The sequence below is a fragment of the Oreochromis niloticus genome, linkage group LG12 (genome assembly GCF_001858045.2).
Source record: "Oreochromis niloticus isolate F11D_XX linkage group LG12, O_niloticus_UMD_NMBU, whole genome shotgun sequence".
NCBI lineage: Eukaryota > Metazoa > Chordata > Actinopteri > Cichliformes > Cichlidae > Oreochromis > Oreochromis niloticus.
The window spans coordinates 34964903-34984996 of NC_031977.2; the positions used below are offsets into that span (position 1 = coordinate 34964903).

General features: G+C 43.3%; 2 protein-coding genes across 5 annotated transcripts; one reads left to right on the top strand and one right to left on the bottom strand.

Moving 5' to 3' along the window:
* The first annotated feature begins 104 nt into the window (after nt 1-104).
* On the top strand, nt 105-7132 carry rnf215 (ring finger protein 215). Of its 4 annotated transcripts, none has more exons than XM_019365573.2 (10): nt 105-744; nt 1256-1408; nt 1558-1629; nt 2984-3069; nt 3750-3804; nt 3908-4072; nt 4231-4347; nt 4867-5010; nt 5189-5291; nt 5454-7132. In XM_019365573.2, the coding sequence occupies exons 1-10, from the start codon at nt 505-507 to the stop codon at nt 5474-5476; spliced, it is 1158 nt and encodes a 385-aa protein (XP_019221118.1). In that variant the 5' UTR covers nt 105-504; the 3' UTR covers nt 5477-7132. The 4 variants fall into 4 exon arrangements, with proteins under 4 accessions (XP_019221118.1, XP_013126341.1, XP_019221119.1 ...); XM_013270887.3 differs by having other exon boundaries at nt 113-744; nt 3908-4012; XM_019365574.2 differs by having other exon boundaries at nt 113-738.
* ascc2 (activating signal cointegrator 1 complex subunit 2) lies at nt 7025-20069 on the bottom strand. Its single transcript, XM_003444470.5, has 19 exons — nt 19920-20069; nt 16919-17025; nt 16659-16817; nt 15504-15677; nt 15276-15405; nt 15129-15196; nt 14886-14999; nt 14032-14144; nt 13879-13953; nt 13682-13786; nt 13517-13585; nt 13055-13129; nt 11775-12033; nt 11364-11560; nt 10345-10464; nt 9904-10128; nt 9746-9836; nt 9156-9247; nt 7025-8990 (listed from the first exon to the last, which is right to left on the bottom strand). Exons 2-19 carry the CDS (start codon nt 17000-17002, stop codon nt 8819-8821), a joined length of 2322 nt encoding a protein of 773 aa, XP_003444518.1. The 5' UTR covers nt 17003-17025; nt 19920-20069; the 3' UTR covers nt 7025-8818.
* Between the last annotated feature and the right edge of the window lie 25 nt (nt 20070-20094).

The window sequence follows — 20094 nt, forward strand, 5'->3', positions numbered from 1 at the left end:
TTTAGTTAGTCACCATCTCAGTATAAACAACAGACCGTTTTGAAAATATTTTATCCGGAACTTTAGCTGTAGGGTTGAGTCCTAGCTTTAAAGCGAAGAAGGAAGTATGGGAGAGTACTTCTCTCGGTGTTTGCTTTTTCGTCTCTGTTTAAATTAAAAGCTCAGCGACTGTACGCTAGCGTGAAAAACATTAGTCATATGCTAAAGTTGGCAGTTCATAACCAGTGTAATACATTGATAGCTAATCAACAGCATTAGCATGTGATTTCATTTCTGTCGATGCTGTCTAAAGGGCCTATGTTGCGTTTTTTCTTATGCAAGAGAATAATTATCCTGCAGCTTCCGGGTTCGACCGGAAGCTGCTTTTCTTGTTTACATTCTCCGGGGCTCTGCGAGCTAGGAGGGAATCGCTACGGCTTTTCCAAAACAATGTCTGACAGTTGATTAAATTCGCGGATTTATTGCAGATTTCTGCTCTATTTCCTCTGTATTGTTTTGGGGGTCATGGCTTCCCCTCGCTGGTGCCGCCTCGGGGTGTCGTTACCGCTACTGCTGCTGCTGCGGTGGTCGGGGCTGCTGGCGGTGGCGGAGCAGGTTGCTCTGGTAGAGGTTTTCTTGGAACAGCGGCCAGGTGCGAGCGACCTGCTCCAGGGGGAGGTGGTTGAATCCAGCCTGGGCGGCGGGAGCTCCGAGCAGCGGGACGAGGAGCGAGAAGAGCTGGAGGGAGATCTGGTCCTGGTCCTGGTGAGTGGGCCCGAGGGACTCAGCTGCTCGGCTCTTGTCCTGGTCCTTTAATAGAGTGGTACGTGTGGGTGACACGAGCCCAAGGGAGACTACAAGAGGGCATAAACGCTGCTTTTTGATCAGAAACCAGAATATAATGACATATTCATGGTAAATATATGTTCCTGTAGTATATGTAGTGCAAAGTTTTCCCTGCATAGAGGAATTGTTGGTGCTCCCTGAACAGGTTTTAGGCAGAGACCAAGGACAACAAACAGAACTGTAATGTTAAAACAACATAACAATTTGTTTTGTTAATAAAGTTTTATTTTTTTGGCTTAAAATAAGATTTTAGACAGAAAAATGTAACTTTAACCTGTTGCCTTTACTGTATGTGGACCAATCACACCTTTCAGGTTAAAGAGATAATAGAAGATATACTAATATTAAAAACAGATTAACAATCACCCATCAGAATTTCCACCCTGGTCAGGGCAGATGTTCAGCCTGTTTCCCTGCCCTTTGTCTTCAGGTTAGAGATGAGGTGACACCGGTGGATGAAGGAAAAGACAAGGCTGACATCAAAAAGCCAGAGCCGTGGATCGGGGTTGTGCCCGTGGAGATAGACGAAAGCAAAGCCTCGACTGGGAACCAGGAGTCCTTCGCTGATGCTGTGGTCAATAAAGTGAGTGGTTTTTGTACAGTTCAGTCAACCGCTTAGTTTTCACATGTTCCACATTGCCTTTCTGCTTTAGTTCTGATGTGATCATTCAGTATTTTAGAAGTATTTTAGTTAAAAACCTGAAACGTAACATCGATTTCTCTCTGTTCAAGATGAAGCGAGCGTTGGTCCTCGGAGCATCGGCGCTGATTATTCTGGCTCTCAACCAAAACACCGTCAGTGAGGTAAAAATTCAGAAAGAAAAGCAGCAGGTAGCTGTAGGATGTGTCTGCAGTTGATATGGATCTTGTTTCCCCACCTTTTCCATCATAACTGTACAGCAACTTCCTCCGACTTTTTCCTTATTTGACCTATTTTTACATGTGCCAGTCCATGTACATGACCCCGATGCAAGCTACCAGCTGAAACCTGCTGGTTGGGCAATAAAGTTGCTCGTTATACTGCAAGTGCCGCTGGTGCATCAAGCTCTTCATGCCAGTCTGTGTCAGGATGCAAGCCATATAAAATGCCTGCATGTATAACAATGGTTCAAATTTTCACATTCTATTAGAAACAGATCTGAGGTTGTTTAGGTCCAGTTAAGTCCCCAAGCAACAGAGTTGACGACAGCATAAGAGGATGTCTTTGCAGAAGCTTTTTTGGATTTCTTCATGAGTCCCTCAAGAAGAGTGAAACTGAGAGGATCATCTGAGAGCAGCACCTACAGTTCCCATGAGTGTAACCCAGCTGGCTTTCTCATTTCCCTGACTGCAAATCCTCAAATCCAGTCCTCCCTCCCAGCAGAGATGCAAATGGCAGAGGCAAGGAAGATGTGGCGTTTGATACAAACTCATCATTAATAGTTTTATAATAGCCAAACTGCTGCTTTATTTTATGATCTCAGATGTAACAGTACTCATTACAGTATAAGAGTGAAAACCGCCAACAGTCAGATGACCCCTTGTGAGCACCCTTTGGTAACAGTGGGAAGGAAGAACTCCCTTTTACAGGAGGAAACCTCTTCAAGAGCAGGCTCAGGGAGGGTCAGCCCTCTGCTCTGACTCTTCGGGGGATGAGGAGGAGAATTGTTCTACAGGACATACAGCACACAGGATGATGAAAAGCTTTCAGACTGAGGGTTTTTGTTTTTTTGTGTTCCTGCTCTGCAGCCAGTTTTCACCTAAATGTCCAAAAGAGAATTCTTAACAATTCTCATGGCCTCCTTTGCTTTTAACTAGAACCGTCTCTCTTATCAGAAGCATATTTTGTAAACCTTTCTTTCATAACAGCCCAGACGAAAGTGCTGTTGTTGCACTCTGTGCATGCTTCTTATCAGATCATTGACAGTAATAATGCTGGTGGCTGTTTTAGGTTTACTGTGTGAATCTGGTTTTGATGTTGCCGCAACCTCTATTTCTATTTTCTCATATGAGACTATTATAGTATTTTATGTTGTATCTAACTTAATTGAAGAACCACCATCATGCATGGAAACATGCAGATATCATTAAATAAGTCTTTTTCAACTGCACAGCAGCCCTCTGACTGTGTTTACATTTCAGTCTGCTGAATTCTTAACCCTGTTTTTCTTGTTTGTAGATGGATTTGTCCCAGGTGCTGTCCAAGCCCATCATTGTGATCCAGACATCAGAAAATGTGACCAAGCTGATCGGAGCACTGCTCAGGTCAGTGCCTGATTATCAGATGCAGCTGCATACATGCATCCATGAGTATGAGTTGCATATAATGGCACTTGAAACATGTGTTTGCAGTACAGTGGGTCAGAACACTGATGGATGCTGTGCATTACTTTGAATGCATCAGATCATCTGTTCAGTTTTTTTCCCCAGTACTACACACTGCATAGTTTCACAGAACAACTTTAAAAAGTAACAGTGGGAGGTTAACTTACCTTAAAAATGGGTTTCAAGGGTATTTCAGGTGTGCATGCAGTAAACTCAGGTTCTGCCACATTCAATTTCAACAGCCTCACTGAGACAGGAGAATCACATGAAGGCGAGATGTTTACAATTTACTGACAAGCTTTGATGTCAAATGTGTCTTATGTGGATTTGAAAATGGCAGTATCTTACTCTTTAACTCCAGTGGGACCGTAGTTCACAATATAAGCACCATGTTGTATGAATAAAACTTAAAAGTAGTGATTGAGTCCTGTAGATGTCACAAATGTCTCCCTCTGCTGCCCGTGAGAGAGGATGCAGATGTTCTTAGTCATCATTGATACACAGTCTGTGCTTGTTGGTTGTTGGAAACACTAACAGAGAGAAATGCAAACAATGCAGGAGGACTGGAAGGTGGCAGATGATTTTTATTGGCACCTAAATCTGCACCGACCTCTTCACAGGGGCCTTCAGGCGACGGCAAAAATCACATACAAGACGATCCTGCAGGACAACCTGGTGAGATCCACATCCATCTCAGTTGATAGCACCCTCCAGTGGTGAGTGAACAGATGACAGGCTGAGCTGACAGTGAGCGCATTGCTGCTGTGTGTTCGGGCAGGGAGCCACGCTCACGCTGTGGTCCAGCTGCGGGCGGTCGAGAGGAGGTCGCTACGGGGAGTGGCAGGGGGTCATCTGCACCGGCGAGACCAACTCTCAGGTCCAGGTGGGCAAACATGACACCGTCAAACACACGTCTGCTTTTAAGCTGCTGCATCAGAGCCGAGTGAGTAACTTGTGTTAGAGCGTAAACCTCTGAGTTCCTGTTTGTCAAAATAACCCGATTAGATGGAACGGTACAAAAATTAGAAATATAAGCTCATTTCTCTGGAAGACTTTTCTTGTTTGTGGTTTAAAGGAATCCGTGTTGTTGCTGCTTCACAGAAGTACCTGCAGCAGCTGTGGGACACCGTCCTCCTGGTGGCTCTGATCCTCAGCACAGGAGTCATCGTTCAGGCTCGCTGGCAGTACCAAGGCCGCCAGCTGAACGACGACTTAGAGGTAGACAGTTATGTTTCTTATTTAAACTTTGCTTTGGCACAGCCCCTCGGTTCGCCCTCCCCCCATTTTAAGCCAACTTTTTTCCGATTGGCTGCTCCTTTCAAACAAAAGATTCAAACAGCAGCAGCTGTTCCTGAGGTATCTGCTCTCACTGTTTGTTTTTTTTAAAAATGCTGGATGCCTTCCTGGTTTAACCTCAGTGTGTGTGTGTGTGTGTGTGTGTGTGTGTGTGTGTGGCTGGGAGTGAATCAGCGACCTTTCGTTTGTTAAGCAAATGTGTAAACTTCTACAGTACAGAGCCTCGTGGCAAAGAGCACAACAAACTAGCCGACACAAAACAAAAGTTGTGTGAGGCCTCTGTCGTGCAGTTTCAATTAAATTTTATTTATATAGCACTAAAATCACAACAACATTCACCTCAAGTCATCTAATACTATAAGCTAACATCTCTACAATTCCACCCACACAGAAACAAAAATCAGCGGTACATGAGATGTTCTGCTGGGCTGTGTTTTTCAGCTCCTTCCCAAACAGGACGTTCTGAAGAGGATGTCATCCCTGAAGACCAAAAGATACCGTCAGCCCAAACCCTGGTGTGACCCGTCGCAGCTGGCAGAGGCAGAAACCTGCGCCGTCTGTTTGGAGCCTTTTAACAACAACCAGGTCGGCCAACACACCCCCACACTATAACTCTCTGTTTAATCCAGTAAGGAGGGAGCTACCGTGAATAATGAGAATAAAAAAATCAAACACTCGCTGCTTTTTGGCTAAGTTTGTGATTTAAATAAACGACCCTGTACAGTGCAGGCTGTAATAATGCATCTATAAAATCTTGTCTCAGTGTCTGCGGGTGCTGCCGTGTCTTCACGAGTATCACAGAGACTGTGTCGACCCCTGGCTGCTGCTGCAGCACACCTGTCCTCTGTGCAAGCGCAGCATCCTCGGTGAGTTCACACACTCGTACACGCCTCCGTCATCCTCTTCTAAAGGCTTAAAATTACTTTTAGTAAAACACTTTAAAAGATCAGCCTTATTCCTTCCTTATTCCAGTCTAATCGTTTTCAGGACTGGGACTGAAATGTGTGTCTGAATCTTTTCCTCTGCAGGCAGCATCTGCAAAGACAGTTAACAGTCGTTTCATCTCGGGGAATCGGTCCACATCCCGACCTCAGTGACACTTATTTTTTGTTTTTGGTTAAAGCGACCTCAACACTTCCTCCTTCCAGCTGTGGATTTGGGAGCATAAACTTGTCATTGCTGCTGACCGGCCATCAGATTTTAACCTTTACAAAATACAGTGGTAGTTTAAAGCAGTACTATGAAGTTCCCCACTGGTCGTGTTGTCTGTGAACAGAACTTCTTCTTGAAATCTCGTTACTGTACAACTCGGTGTGTAAACAGCAGCAAATGCAACTTTTTTTGGGATCAGTATGTGTAAAAACTGACAACCTCAGTATCTGAGTCCGCTGCTGGTGCAAAGGCGTTCAATGCTTTTATGTTTTTAGTGTGGATGTACTGATCACCTGGTTCACTTTGGGTCAAAATGATGTCAGTAACCAACAACCAGGGAGGACTGAAAGTTTTAAAAAAACTGGTCCTCTTTGGTACTTTGCAGTTCAGTGGTAGTTGTAGAGCTTCTGTAGTCGTAGTGCAGGAGTCGGTGTGTACCAGCTGGTGTCATGTAGGGAAAAAAAACCCTCTTTGCACATCCTTAAACTCCTCCATTGCCATTTATGTATTTTTTTTCCCTGATTCTCCTTTAATCGCACTTTGCATACATCAGCAGCCAGTTTAGTTTCACCGGTACGATCGGTGATGCTGAACAGGTAGGATGGTGTTTGCAGCACAGAAGGATTGTGTGCTGTGTAAAGAGTGCTCTCACAGCCGCTGCAGTTTTACTTTGCAAATCATAGATCTGCTGCAGTGTCCTTTCAGCTCCTATTTTCTATTTCAATGAAATATCTTTGGAAAAGTTTTATTCTGCAGTTTGATGAGAAGAATTCCACTCGTGTTTTTAAGATTAAAAAAAAAAATTAAGCCAGACTGAAATGACAGCAAATCTGGCTTCATCCTCAAAAAGTCAGAATACCAGAACCTCGTCAGCTTTATTCACAGCAGCGCTGCAGTTTGCATTATTCTGCATCAGAAGTGAAACAGAGTTAACAAATTTTAAAAACAATAGTTTGATTTTCAAATGGGCTTATGTTTGGAGAAAGATCCACAAAAATAAGGTCACTAAAAACATTAATTTTTTTCTTTAACATATATATAAAAACATGAAGAGCTTGAATTATAAGAGCAAGTCTACTCACCGTGCACCAGGAAGGCTCATCCTCTTTCCTTACCTGCAGGCTGACAGGTCCACAGTGTCATTCATGCTACCTCTTAGACGATGGACAGACTCCCGCTCCAACATCTGGCTGCAGCTGGCAGCAGCAGTGCTTGTAATGAGCTGCAGGGCTGCTAATTTGGATGTAGCCTGTGGACGGACCTTAAATCTCTCTCCCATCTGTGGCTGCAGAAAGAGTTCTGGTTGCATACTTAAAATTACCTTCATCTCTCTTTCTTTGTTAGCTCAGTGTAAACTTTCATAAACCCGGTTGTTACTTTCAAGTCTTGAATAAAACATCAGGTAGTGGGCAAACAGCAGTTTATGCAACAGGACTTTTATATATAGTCTGTGCTCCACCCAGAATCTGCAACGGGTGGAGATGTCGCTCACATGTTGACACACCAGGTTAACTGAGGCATCAGGACAAAGTCTGTTAACAGCTGTAGTCCAAAAGGTGGTGTTGGAGTCTGTCCACAGGACTCAGAGGAAAACGAATGAAACCGAGGACCGACATCACTTCCTGTCCAGTCCTGAAATCACAGAAAACAATCAGGGCCAGAGGCTTTGGGACAGGTCAGGGTTAAAACTGACTGAATAACGCCTTCAAGGGTGGGTCTGTCAGTCCACCTCTTTTCCAAAACAGTTTATCCAATTTAAGGTTGGAGGGAAAGTCCAGCTGAAGAGAGCTCTTCCTGTCAAAAGGGAGTTCTTCCTTTCCACTGTTGCCAAGTTCCGCTCATAAGGTGGTGTCGTCGGTTTTTTGTGTTTTTAGTTTTCTCTCCCTGACATTGTAAGAGGTTTACCTAACAGTAGTGTATATATATTTAGATATATGAAATTTAACTGAACTAAATCTACTGCACAAGAAACTTCAACCATTTTTACATTTTAGATTACAAACCAAGACTATCGTATTAATTAATGAAGTGCAGAGGTGCTGAAAGGCAGATCTGATCATGTTTGGACAGAGCTGAGCATGAGTTTTGTTTTTTTTTGTCCCTGCGTTTGCTGTAAATGGCAGTAGATTCATACAATTTACTAACACAGTAACATTATTCTCACCCCATTTTAAGTAAAAATGTCAAACAGCTCTTTGGAAGAAATCATATCCAAACTGTGATTACATCAAAGTAAATCTCTGCAGTGCAGATTTGTGGGATTCTCAAACGCTCAAGCACAGAAAAGAAACTGTGTACTTACCAAAGCTGAAGATGAATAATTATCACTGTTTTTACTCTGAAGTGTGTTCCTACTGCAAAACGGGAATTTAAATCTAATGTATTTTCTTACTTTGCCAATAACCACAAACTCAAAGTATGTTAAACATATAGTTTTATTGTATTTATTTTGTGATTTTGTTTTTGCAATGCCAACTCCAAAAAGCATAACTTTGTGCTGAAATTGTTACAAAAAGCTCATCGCTGAATAGAAAATAGCGTGTGCATGGCAGCGTGTAGGAGGTTCTCCAGGACCATCCTTACAGAAAGTGCTTCCAAACACAAACAACAGCATCGTTATGAGTTGGAGTTTCCTTATTTATAGTAAAGTCTGGACAGCAGTGGTGTGAGCCAGGTAGATGATGATGCACGCGTGCAGCAGCTTTCGCACATGCTCGAACAGGACGAGTCGGCCGCTGACGTCCAGACTTGATCTCCAGGTCAGTAATTGTTCTTCCAGCTACAGTAGGAACTCCCAAACCCTGAACGTCTCCTCCTTTTATTCCTATGTAGTCTGTTTGTTGATGATGATGTCAAAGAAACTTTGATCACTCTGGATCTTAATAATAAAATGATTTGTTACATGGCAAAAATAAACATGTTATTCTTTATCGTCAGTCCTTCACTCTGATTTTTAATGAACTATAGAATAAAATCCTTTGAGCTCAAACATGACACAGATCTCTCAACTATTTCAGTAAAGCTTGTTGGCAACTTTTAATAAAAGAAAAAGCCAAAATGCAGCTTTACCGAAATCATTCTGAAAACTAATGAAAGCTTTCACCCACTGAGAAGCTGTGGTGGCTTTCACAGTGACTTTAGGCTGGAACCAGAGCCACACCAGAGCCCAGATCCTTCTTCACCTTTCACGCACGCCTCATCCTCCCCTTCTCGCCTCAGTCCGTTGGGGTCGAGCCACAGGTCAGGAGGGGATCATGCCTTTGTTCCTCTTGCGGTCGGCCATGCTGCGTCGGTTGTGGTTGGCTCCACGGCTCTTGTTGGTCTCCTTTTTTCGCCGGTCCAGTAACGTCTCAGTGGTTTGTCCTTGTCCTTTGGGTCGGCCGACCACGTTGCTGGAACGCTCTGGCCGGAAGCTGCAGCCGGGAAGACAGCAGAGGCGTGAGTGCAGGGTTGGAGAGAGAGTTTCTTTCTTTTTTTTTAAATGTCACAACTTTTCAGAAGCACATATTTTTAAGAACATGTTGGACGGAAACCGACCAGAGCAGAGTGAACCAGAGCAAACTGAGCATCGTCTTTACCCTTTCCTCTGCTGCATGGCTGCTCTTCGAGCCTCGGCTCGCTCCCTCAGCACAGCCGGGTCCTGCACGAACTGGTCCCTGTTTACAGCGCCCTGAAATAAAAGGAAGTGACAAACAATAAGACACACGGAGTGTGCAGAATTCTAGAAATCTGGTGGTGCAAAGCCAATCATGAGGGCCGAGGACAAATAATAAATAACCAAACCATGTAAATGCTGGCTGAAACTTCAAGTTAAATCATATACGGAAAGTGTGACTGCCCTGTAATAACAAGGCAGTGGCAGCGAAGCACACGATTCAGCTCTGAGGTAACAGATTAACATCAACGTTTCCTAAACTCCCACTTTGGCTGTCCTGACTGCTGGAACAGTAAACTTCCACCACCTGTGATAAAGTATACCTCACACTATTTGTAACAGTCCATATGTCAGAATTTAAATATTAGCACAAGAGCTTTTAATGCATACCAACTTTAAAATTTAATATAACAAGATTTTAAGAGGATAAAACTGTTTATTTACCCAAAAAAGGTGAAATTCCATCATCGCACAACATTAAAGATTTAAAATACAATCAAATGATCTCCGTACCTTTGAAGCATCTTCCTCTTGACCGTCTTCATCCTCATCCTCCTCGTCCTCCTTGTTTGCTTTTCTCAGTACCTGCGGTACCGTGAACGGCCTGCAGGGAAACAGAAATTAATTCCGGCTCGCTGCGTCTCCATCATGATCAGCGACACCAAAGATACCTTCTGGTCAGTAAAGAGTCTCCGTCCAGGTCGTTGGCGCCCACTTGGTTCATGTCGTAGGTGTCGTCGTACTCGTCGTCATAGTCGTCCAGCTCGTATGCCGTCGCGGATTCTCCGGGTTCAACGATGACTTCGTCCACCACTGTCTCGTACGCGTGATAACGAGCTTTCTGCTCCGCTACGTGCCGCTTGTCGTTCAGCATCTCCCGAACGTTCTCACCTTTCCTGCAGGAAAACAAAACGAGAGGACATTACCACGTGTTGTCGTCTTCTTTAAGGGCACACAGAGTTTGAGTTATGAGCCAAACATCCTGAAATAAGAGCAGCATGGAAGCAAACATCTGAACATATTACTCTGGACCTGGTAGACTTGACACTGAAAACACGTCCACTTTCCTTTTTAACTTCCCGATCGGTGATTATCTCGATGTGTGCTTTTACCTCCGGCCCTTCCAGATGCGGGACATGTCCACCTGCTCTCTGCGGAAGACGTCAAACTCGTCACCATCAAACACGTTGGATCTGTTGTTCAGAACAGCCGGGAGCTCCTCCTTCACTGGCCTAAAAGAGCAGGACAAACATTATAGCATAAAACTCTACAGCGATCTAAAAATGATCAGCACAACCCAGACCGAATGTGTACTTTTCTACTCTAAAACTGTAAGATCACTAAGCACCACCCGGAGAACCAAACATCAAAACTGCAGAACAAAAACATGAAAAGAAAACTGTGTGGTGTAACACGAAGGTGAGCAAAACATTTTGTCATCCTGCTGGCCTCAGAGGTTTTTCTCTGCATCAGATGTTTTTTAAAGTTGCTGTAAATATCTTCTGTAGGCACGTCATGCAGATGTTTATTCGAGAACAATGACTCTTTGTTTTCATCTGCAGCTGTGTTCAGATGTGGCGTCCCTGAAACATCTGTCTGCACCTGAAACACTCAGGATTCATTCTAGCACATCCCATTCTACTTCGTTCAGATGTGAAGGCTGGAAAGGTCAAATTAACTCATTAACTCAAAGCAGTTTGACATCATTTTTGCTTTGTGGTGTGCAGGTAATGGGAAACTGTGCCTATAAAGGTCGGGAAGTATAATTTGCAGCATTAAAAACATGAATGAAGATAATAAAACACATAATTTCCTGCACTATTCCACCACCAGCAGTCTGGACTGTTGGCACAAGCCAGGCTGGCTCAGATGTACTGATGCCAAATTGTGAGCCTGACCTCTGCAGTCTCAGCAGAAATGGAGACCCTGTTAGCCCACTGCAGCCTCTCAGGGACAGATTTCATATGATCCCATATTATTATGGATTAGGCCTAAAGTACATAAAGTAATCAAATTATCTAGATAAAGAAATGTAATGTTAGACACTGCTATAAATATCAGATCACAGAGCAAAATAGAGAGCAGATGATAAATATCAGCATTATGCATAAATCTCTGTGTCTGGTGTTACCGTGGCATGGTTCGGTCCAGTTTGGCCAGGCTGGGAGCTAACCGGTCCTCCAGGATGTCATTGATGACCAGCTCGGAGTTGTAGTTGTATTCCTTCAGGCATTCCAGCAGGAAACCTTCACCCAAATCAGGAAGTAGGTCCCTGATACACGACAGCAGAGACTCCAGCTCCGCCCCGATCACTGGACACATGGCGCCCTGAAACCACGCCGGAACCAGGACACAAACCGCGTCAAAGGCAGGCTGTTTTTAGACTCCATCACAGTAGCTTTGCTGACCTAATTATTAAAAACTCTGGCCATGATGAATACAAGTCCACACTTTTTACAGGATATATAGGACAGAAAATAAGGAAAATCTCTGGGCTGCTATAATCGTGCATTAACTGAGTGGTAACAATCACAGAGCTCACATTGTTTCCTCTTTGGGGGACATCCAGCATGGCCTCTGCTCCCCTCGGACTCTCTCCTTCTGCTGGCTCTCTGACCTCCTGAGGTTTAGAGCCAGCCAAAGAGGAAGCAGCAGCACCAGGCGCTGGTCCCTGATTGGCCGATAGCGATGCAGAAGCTTGAGCCTGACTAGTCTGAATCTGGCTTTGTGGTTTCCGTCGTCCCACGCTGTCCCAGGCACTTTCAACTCCCTGGAGCAGGTAGGACGTCCTGGTCTCATCACTGAGGCAAAAGGTGGTTAAGGAAGGTACCGAGGGAAACAGTCACTTTATCATCCAGCACTAAGACCCAAGTCTGGCCTTGAGATTTAAGATGCATCCCATCATCCATCAGAGCAACAGTCTGAACCCTAAGAAGCTTAAATACAGCGATATTACAATGCAAGACGATAAGGGATGAAACAAATTCTCATATGTCTTTTAATTACTTAATTTAAAAAAACAATCACATAGTGCAATAATAGCACTGTTGAATATATAAACTGTATTATCCCCAGTCTCGCTTTCTGATGCCATTTAAAGTTAAAAGTCCTTCATGAAATGCAAATGCTTCACCACAAGTGGCCAAATGAGCACTCCTGGATTTCACTTCAACTGTCAACACTGTATTACTATTCTAAGCTGAGCCTACGCAGCACACTCTCACTCAGCTTTGTGATTTCTCAACAGATAAATGCTCCAACCATTATCATAAATCTGCTGATAAACTACCACCTAATATTCCTGCTGTTACCAGTACACGTAAAACAGCCCAGAAATCTAATAAAGGAGGAAAATTTGACCACTTTATCACTAATTAATAAGAGGAGGATAAATTTTACATCCCTTTATGTAAACGTAGTAATTAGTGATTTGGTATTTTTCACTTTTCTCTTTATGGTGGACGTGAGAAATGAACTTCCCCTCTGCCTCTTTATCTCTCACCCACAACTACGCATATATTCTGATTGTGCCACACAGTTTATTTTACAGCAATCAGATGGTGCAACGCGGCCCACACAATGCAACCGAGTGTGGTTTATTTCTGGAAGTTGGTGTTTTCTAGTGACTGCCTGGAGTGTGGTCCACTAGAATACCAGTCCTTCCATAACTGCAGATATGAATGCAGACATAAACATAATGCAAACCACAGTGGCAGTCTCTTTACATTCTGTTAATGGTATTACTGAACTTTGGATTAGTGCTTTCAGGCTACTGTTAGTCATAACAGCCTTTATGTCCTGCTGCGAAGCGCCTGAGGATACATGATGGGGACGGCCTGCTGCAGGAGGCTGATGTCGTCTGCAACGGGGAACTGCTCATCGTAGTCAGTCAAGAATCTGAAAGGAGCAAGAAAGAGAGACTCTAAATTTCAGTTTTGATGACATACTTCTCACTATAGCAGTAATCAGTCTGACTAAGAGTTCAAGCAAAAACCAGAATAACCCGTATACTGAAAGACAAAACACTGAAAAGGTTTCAAACTTTCCAAAACAATTAGCTCCAACAATAAGCCAGTGTGAATGACTGATGAAATTCAGTTTTTCAGTGTTAATATTTCATTATTTACTTGCAGTTGTTTGAACTTTGTTTTCTTTTTGTTACTCTTTTTTTGTATCATAGCTGTTCACAGTTATTGTTGAAAAACAAAAACATGCTTACTAATGTTCTAAACCATTATAATATTGCCTTATAGTCCGAGATAAATTATTAATCATCCATCTCACCTTTTCTCAGGTAAAAATGATGTGAAATATTGCAGCAGTTCCTCTGCAAATGTTTGCATGTTTTCTCTCCTGCAATGAAACCAGTAGACGTTTTAATGGGTGTGTCTGTTTAAACATGTAATGCTGATCCTGCTAATCTCCATGCAAAAACTCTGGGCGCCTCACCCCTCCAGGATGGGTTGTAGGCAGGTGTGGTGCAGCAGCAGGTGCACCGTCTCCACCATCTTACGACAGGAGTGAGACAGCCTCTTCCACAGGTCCTCCTGAAGACTATAAGAAAGTTTGTCATCGCTCAGGTGTTAAACGTTTCCCCTCGCACTTACGTTCCCGTTTGTTTTTTCCTTCACTCAGCAGACGCTCACCTTTTATCGTCAAAGTTTCTCTTTCTGATCGCCTTCTCGAGGTCAGGCACACCGGTCTCATAAAACGAGGTCAGACTGCCAGCAGAGAAAACCCAAAGATCGTGAGAAGGTTTTATGGAAGTACGACTCATGGTGAACTTTCAGGGTACCTACCTGCTGAGGAAGCCGTGGGACTGGAAACTGGAGCAGGCCGCGGGGAAGATGTCCAGGAAGGCATTGATGGTGGTGGTTGAGTCACACAGGTACAAAATTATATCTAACAGTTCCTAGGACAGAAATTATAAAAGACATTATCAATGAAAATACCTTCTGTAGAACCGTAGTCAACCTAGTAGTTAAGCCAGTTGTACCACCGAGGTATAGGCCTTTATCTTGAGATGACTGTGCAAAAATCTGTTCCTATAATAACGACCTATGTTTAGTAGGCTAGAACACTAAAGGTGAGGCATGGCTCATAGACAGCTGGCTGGCTTTTAGATGGAAGAGATCCTTAGAGATCCTGAGTGAACAGAAGATTATCGTGAGGTTCTGAATCTGAGCTCTACTTGAAGAGAGCTGCACAACACTAGGAGACTGTGACCAAACCAGTGAAACAAAAACTGATTCTTGTAGCAGCAAATTCACTGGACCAACCTTTATGAAAGGGACAGAGATAAAACCATCCCATAATTCACAGCACACTTCGGAGTAACAACAATTAAGGTGGCTTTAATAAGAAGGATATCATTTCCCTTTCAGCACAGACACGATGTGCTAATAAGAACTTTGAAGAGTTTGTGTAGAAATCTGCATCTGCTCAGTCAAAGGCTCGATCGTAAGAAGATGGACCACTTCATAAACTCAGCTTCACACTGCACAGCTGTGTCACTTTCTCAGCTTTAGTTAATGGACTGAGAGAGTTAACCTGATGTGGTCTCCTTCATGGATCTCAGATGTTTCAGTATTTTTATTTATTTATTTAATTTACTGCAAATGTTATACATATGAAATGCATCTGTCTGACTGACCTGCTGGCTCATGGTCATGGCAGTGGGTTTTTTGTGTGCATTCAGCTTCATTGGCTCGGCAGCGGTGGCTCCTTCACACTGGAGACCACACTTCTCCAGGATCGTGTCAAATACCTGAAGTTGACACAGTGTTAAAAAAGAAAATATTATTACAGCGCATTAAAATATTATCCGACAGATACAATGTGTTTTTCATTTGGAATTGTGACATTTTTCAGTGAAATGATAAAAGTGGGCTCTCGCCTGTAAAACTGTGGGCACCGTCTCATCCAGGTCGTTGTAGTAGGACGGCTGCTGAGTAAAGATGTTCTCTGAAAGGCCGTCATGTTGAAAGTGAGCAGAGTGCAACAACTGGTATGAAACATAAATGAGATCTCGCACACAGCTCACCTATCATCTTGTGCAGCAGCTGGCCGTTACCCTTTCCAAAAAGCACACAAAGATCCAAAAGTTTGGGAATGTCAAACAGAAAGTTCTCGTAGATAATCTCCCCAAACACAGCTGGGGTAAAGAAGTGTTCCTGCAGGGAGGTGGAGGAAGTTAAGGTTGCGTACTGCGCTACTTTATGTCACCACCAACATCAGTGCATTAGTCATGCTGAAGATCTAGTTTTCCTACCTTTGATTCTTTATGCGTGGCCATACGGAGGAAGGTCAAGAAGACCGCTTTGTGGATGGAGCGTTGCATGTCAGCAACCGCTGGGGAGGAGGGTAGTGTGGAGAGATCGAGGCCGCGAGGAGCATGACGCAGGTAAGAGTCCAAACACCTCTGCAAGGACTCATCAAACACCACCTGATGGAAGAGACAGGCCATGTGACATCAGGAGGAGAACATTTTCTAGCATCAGCACCATTTCCTGCACGTGAGTCACCAGTGAATCTAAACTGCTCCCAGGTCCAGAGGACGCCTGCAGCTGAATGACAAAAGGAAATGCGGCATCAATGTTAAAGTCTTACTATTACAGCAAGAACTATTCTCGACCCTTCGGCACCTGAAGGTCATGTCTGACACTATCAGCCTCTCTCTGCACTCCTTCCTGAAGCTTTTCCTCTTGACTGTACTATTGTGCATCTTCTGAGCCGTCACCATTTTGCCACCTTTTTCATTGAACAACAGAGATTCCCCTGTTTCCTTAAACTAACCTGGTAGCTTATTAAAGGCTTCTCTATATATCCACACATGCTGTACATGGATTTATTATAGTTCCATAAAAATAATTATAATTATTGTATGTTTTATTACCTAAGAGGTACTGAGACATATGAGACGTACTGTACCTTTATCACTCTATACTCAACAGTATTTAGACATTTTCCACAGATTGAACCAACTCCCTTCTGCTTGGTTGGTGTCTACATGCTGAATGTGATCCAGACAACATTTTTCCTACTGTCTACTGTTATTTTTGTACTAATGCTTATATAGTTTTTATTAATTTTATTATTACAGTTTTTTGCTTTTATATAATTATTTTATATTTTTCTTTTAATTGTATTTACATTTTTAATTAATTTATTTATTTGATTGTTTTAATCTATATTATTTTTTTGTTTTGAGTTGTTGTTTTTTTTTGACAGTTTACATCTTGGTACAACACAAACTGTGAACATGTCTCTGATAAACAGATCAGTGTAATACTGGTGTATGAACACTGCATCCATAGGCCTGGATCATGTGACATTAGTTTTCATGTTGCACAAAATGAAAAACTGGGGGTCTTGCAGAGTGCGAGCCGTTGATTTTTCTCTACATAACAGGTTAACACGACTCTACCTGACACCAGAACTTGTCGTGAGGCAATGCAAGCAGCCACTCCAGGTCCTCGGTGATGAATCTGGCATGTTCTAAAAACTCCTCCACATCAGCTGGAGAGCCGTCTTCTGGAGGGGGCTTGTAAGGCACGAAACAGCGCTCCTCTGTCCTGTCTGGGTGCTGAAGGGGGGCAGAAAGCACAGTTTGGGATCCGGGTCAGTATGCGAGGTGAGCTGCTGTCAGAGTGAAACATTAGCATAAAACCATCAGTGCCGACTCACCAGTGCAGGCAGCGTGCGCTCCTTTCCCAGAGGGCCAGGCTCGGTCACTTGCTGCTCATCCAGTGGCACTCGAGCACAGGCCATGGCTGCTCCTTCTCTGGGTTCCTCTGATGGAGTGTAGAAAAAAAGTACATTTTACTGGAGGTAGCTACATTATTATTATTAATACTTTTAAGGCAAAAATTCCTGGATTGCAGCCCGTGACGGCAGTCCTGTTCAGCGCATTCACCACTTCCTGTAAGGACTATCATCACCTAATGCACTCAAAGACAGCAGAGAGGGCGTCCATCAGACTTGTCTGAGAGGTAGCTGACACAGCTGTTAGCAGCCACAAGAAGGGAAACAAAGCAGGCCACCTGGAAAGCACCGACTAACTTTTCACAATAAAACATTTACATACAGGCTCTTTAAATGTGACTGAGTCTGTATTCTAAAGGGGGATCTGACACGTCGTCCTGAACTATCTGGTGTTTCTTGTTTGATCTTTATACCATGATGTGATCCTCCGTTATTTTCTCGTTGATATTACTTATGCATTTTTTGTTGCTGAAACTTGTTGTCTGGTCCCAAACATGAACCACGTCAGTAACTCCACACACAGTTTCAACTTAAAACTGTCCATCTTTTGAACATACAGTGGTTTAGCACACAGACTAATTATAAAACTAACATTACAAGGACAACCTGAATAGATGAGCAAACAAAATAAAAAAAGGGCAGAGGTCACTTCAAAACTCAAAACACTGAGTAACAGCCACTGCGCTTGTTTGAAAAGCAGTAACACAGGCAATAAAAGGCCTCATATCTACAGGGAGGACGCCAATTAAAGTCACTGTGTAAAGATGGCTAAGGGTCCAATAGCATGACCCTCTCTTTATATGCAGCTCTAATTTAAAACAACTGCCTTAATCTGCTCCAGTTACTTCACATATAGCAGGAAATTTAGAAGCTTTAGAAGTTTTAGGAATAATAGCACTGACCTCTATTTGGTAAAATTCAGTTTGGATCATTTTTGTTGTTGATAAATAATAAAAATTGTGAGGGGTGGGGTGGGAACGATTTTCAGCTTCTGAAGTTTGGTATGAAATAAAAAGCTCAACACTTCTGCTGTAAATGGTTTGCTAGTGACCTGCTGGTTGTTAAGAAATACCAAATTCTATGTAAGTGAGTATAAGTGAGCTTAACCGTAATCCTAAACTGGCAGTCTGGATCTGTATTACAAAGCAAGTTCAACATTTTCAGGATCACTTTATCTGGCTTGTCTCATCATAACAACAGATATCAGGTTCAGGCTGTTTAGTGAAGGTGATAATCAACTTGATAAGTTAACCCAGACTTTATCAATCTAGCTACAAGCCTGTTCAAATAAAAGCAGAAGTGTTCAACGGACAATCACAAACATGCAAAGAAATTCAGATTTTTGTCCCCAGTCCACTGTGGTTTGCACTGCTGACACATCGTGGTGGGTCTCATTAGTGACAATGCTCTGTCAACGATCAGGAGTGATCATTGACTTCAGGAGAAAACAGCCCAGTCATTCACCACTCATCCTTAACAGCAGTGTTGTGGAGGTAGTCAGCATCATCAAATTCCCTGGAGTACAGATAAATGATCGTCTGGACTGGTCACTGAACACATTAACACTGGTTTAACGGGCTCAGCAGCACCTGCACTTCATGTGCTGGTTAAGGAGAGCACACCTTTCCCTTCCCATCCATCCATCCATCCATTTAGGACATCACACACAAGTGAGAGCCCAGTAGAGCCCATAACATCATCAGAGACTCCGCCCACCTTGACCACACACTATTCTCCCTGCAGCCCTCTGAGAAGAGGTTTTGGAGCATCAGGACCAGGACAGCCAGATTCTGGAATAGTTTCATTCTCAAAGCCTTCAAACCTGTTCCCCGGGACAGGAACACCAGCGTCAAAGCCATCAGACTCTTGAACCCTCAATAACCTGCACCATCAGTCCCCAGCTACTTTCCCCCTCTCTACATACATGCATGAAGCACATTCTGAACTGGACTGGTAATGACTCTATATTTAGGTCAGTGTAATATTTCTGGAATGGCGAATGTACACCGTTTTTCTGTTGCTACACTGCTGTAAATATTTTTATTTCAAAGATCCTATATAGTTTTCCTCTTCCTATTATACATATATAGACACATTTTCTCACATCTCTTTTACCTCAGGTTCTTTTATATTTAGATTTTTTTATATTGTATCACTCCGATGGCGAGTCACTGCACCCAAATTTTATTCTAATGTGCATCAACTGGTGTACTTGACTGCTTTACTTCTTAAAGGTGCTCATAAAAACATCAGACCTTCTTACAATCCGCGTACAGAGGTCTGACGTATCTCATCATGAACGTGACCTGCACCTGAGCAGGTTAGGTCTGCTGCATGAGTTACCATGGCGATGTACCACACCTTGATAACAGTGAAAACTCGGGTTAACCCTGAAGTTACCTCCCTCAGCCCCAAATCCTGCTCGTGGTACAGGCCTCTGATGGACGCCCTAAATCCAAACCTCTAGATCCAAAAGTATTAAAGAAAAACTTTCTATGCTCGAAAAACAAACTTAAAGGATTAACCAATGATAAAAACAAAGCCACGTTCACTCTGTATGTGAGCTCTGTAGCAAGCTAATGTGAACGGTTTATTCAGAAAGCTGAAAATAGAAACGAAACACATACAAAAACCCACTCCGGTTAGTTAGGAAGCTAAGGTAAAGTTAGCTTGTAAAACCTCCAACCTGTTCACGGCTAGCAGCGTGCAAGTAATTAGCTAAGCTCAGACTGATAACTAACTGCGTGCTCAGCTAAAGTTACCCGTTAGCTGTCACTTATTCACAGAGTTTAGCAGCGCGGCAATGAATGGACGCGTTAACACAACGTGTCAAACCAGCCGGTGCCTTCAAACCCGTCCCCCCGGGACAGAAACACCAGCATCGAACTACCGAACAGGAAACAGGCGACATGAACCCGCTCACCTCTCAGAATCACTGTCCCCAACTGTTCACGGCCATCACATCAGAGTCACCACAGCAGCTTCCCACAGTTCCAGCTACCAAACGTTTTCTAAGCATCTGTGTCAGACAGGAAGTGACGCAGTTTGTTTTCCTTCAGCGTGACGCATGTGACGTTTAATGATGGTTGGCTGTTTAC

Coding starts and splice junctions, on each gene's coding strand:
- rnf215 (XM_019365573.2), top strand. CDS start 505: ATGGCTTCCCCTCGCTGGTGCCGCCTCGGGGTGTCGTTACCGCTACTG. Junction 1,409..1,557: donor CTGATGCTGTGGTCAATAAA/GTGAGTGGTTTT, acceptor TCTCTGTTCAAG/ATGAAGCGAGCGTTGGTCCT. Junction 5,292..5,453: donor GTGCAAGCGCAGCATCCTCG/GTGAGTTCACAC, acceptor TTTCCTCTGCAG/GCAGCATCTGCAAAGACAGT.
- ascc2 (XM_003444470.5), bottom strand. CDS start 17,002: ATGGCCTGTGCTCGAGTGCCACTGGATGAGCAGCAAGTGACCGAGCCT. Junction 13,586..13,681: donor CTACAACCCATCCTGGAGGG/GTGAGGCGCCCA, acceptor GTTTCATTGCAG/GAGAGAAAACATGCAAACAT. Junction 9,837..9,903: donor GACTCTTTACTGACCAGAAG/GTATCTTTGGTG, acceptor GTTTCCCTGCAG/GCCGTTCACGGTACCGCAGG.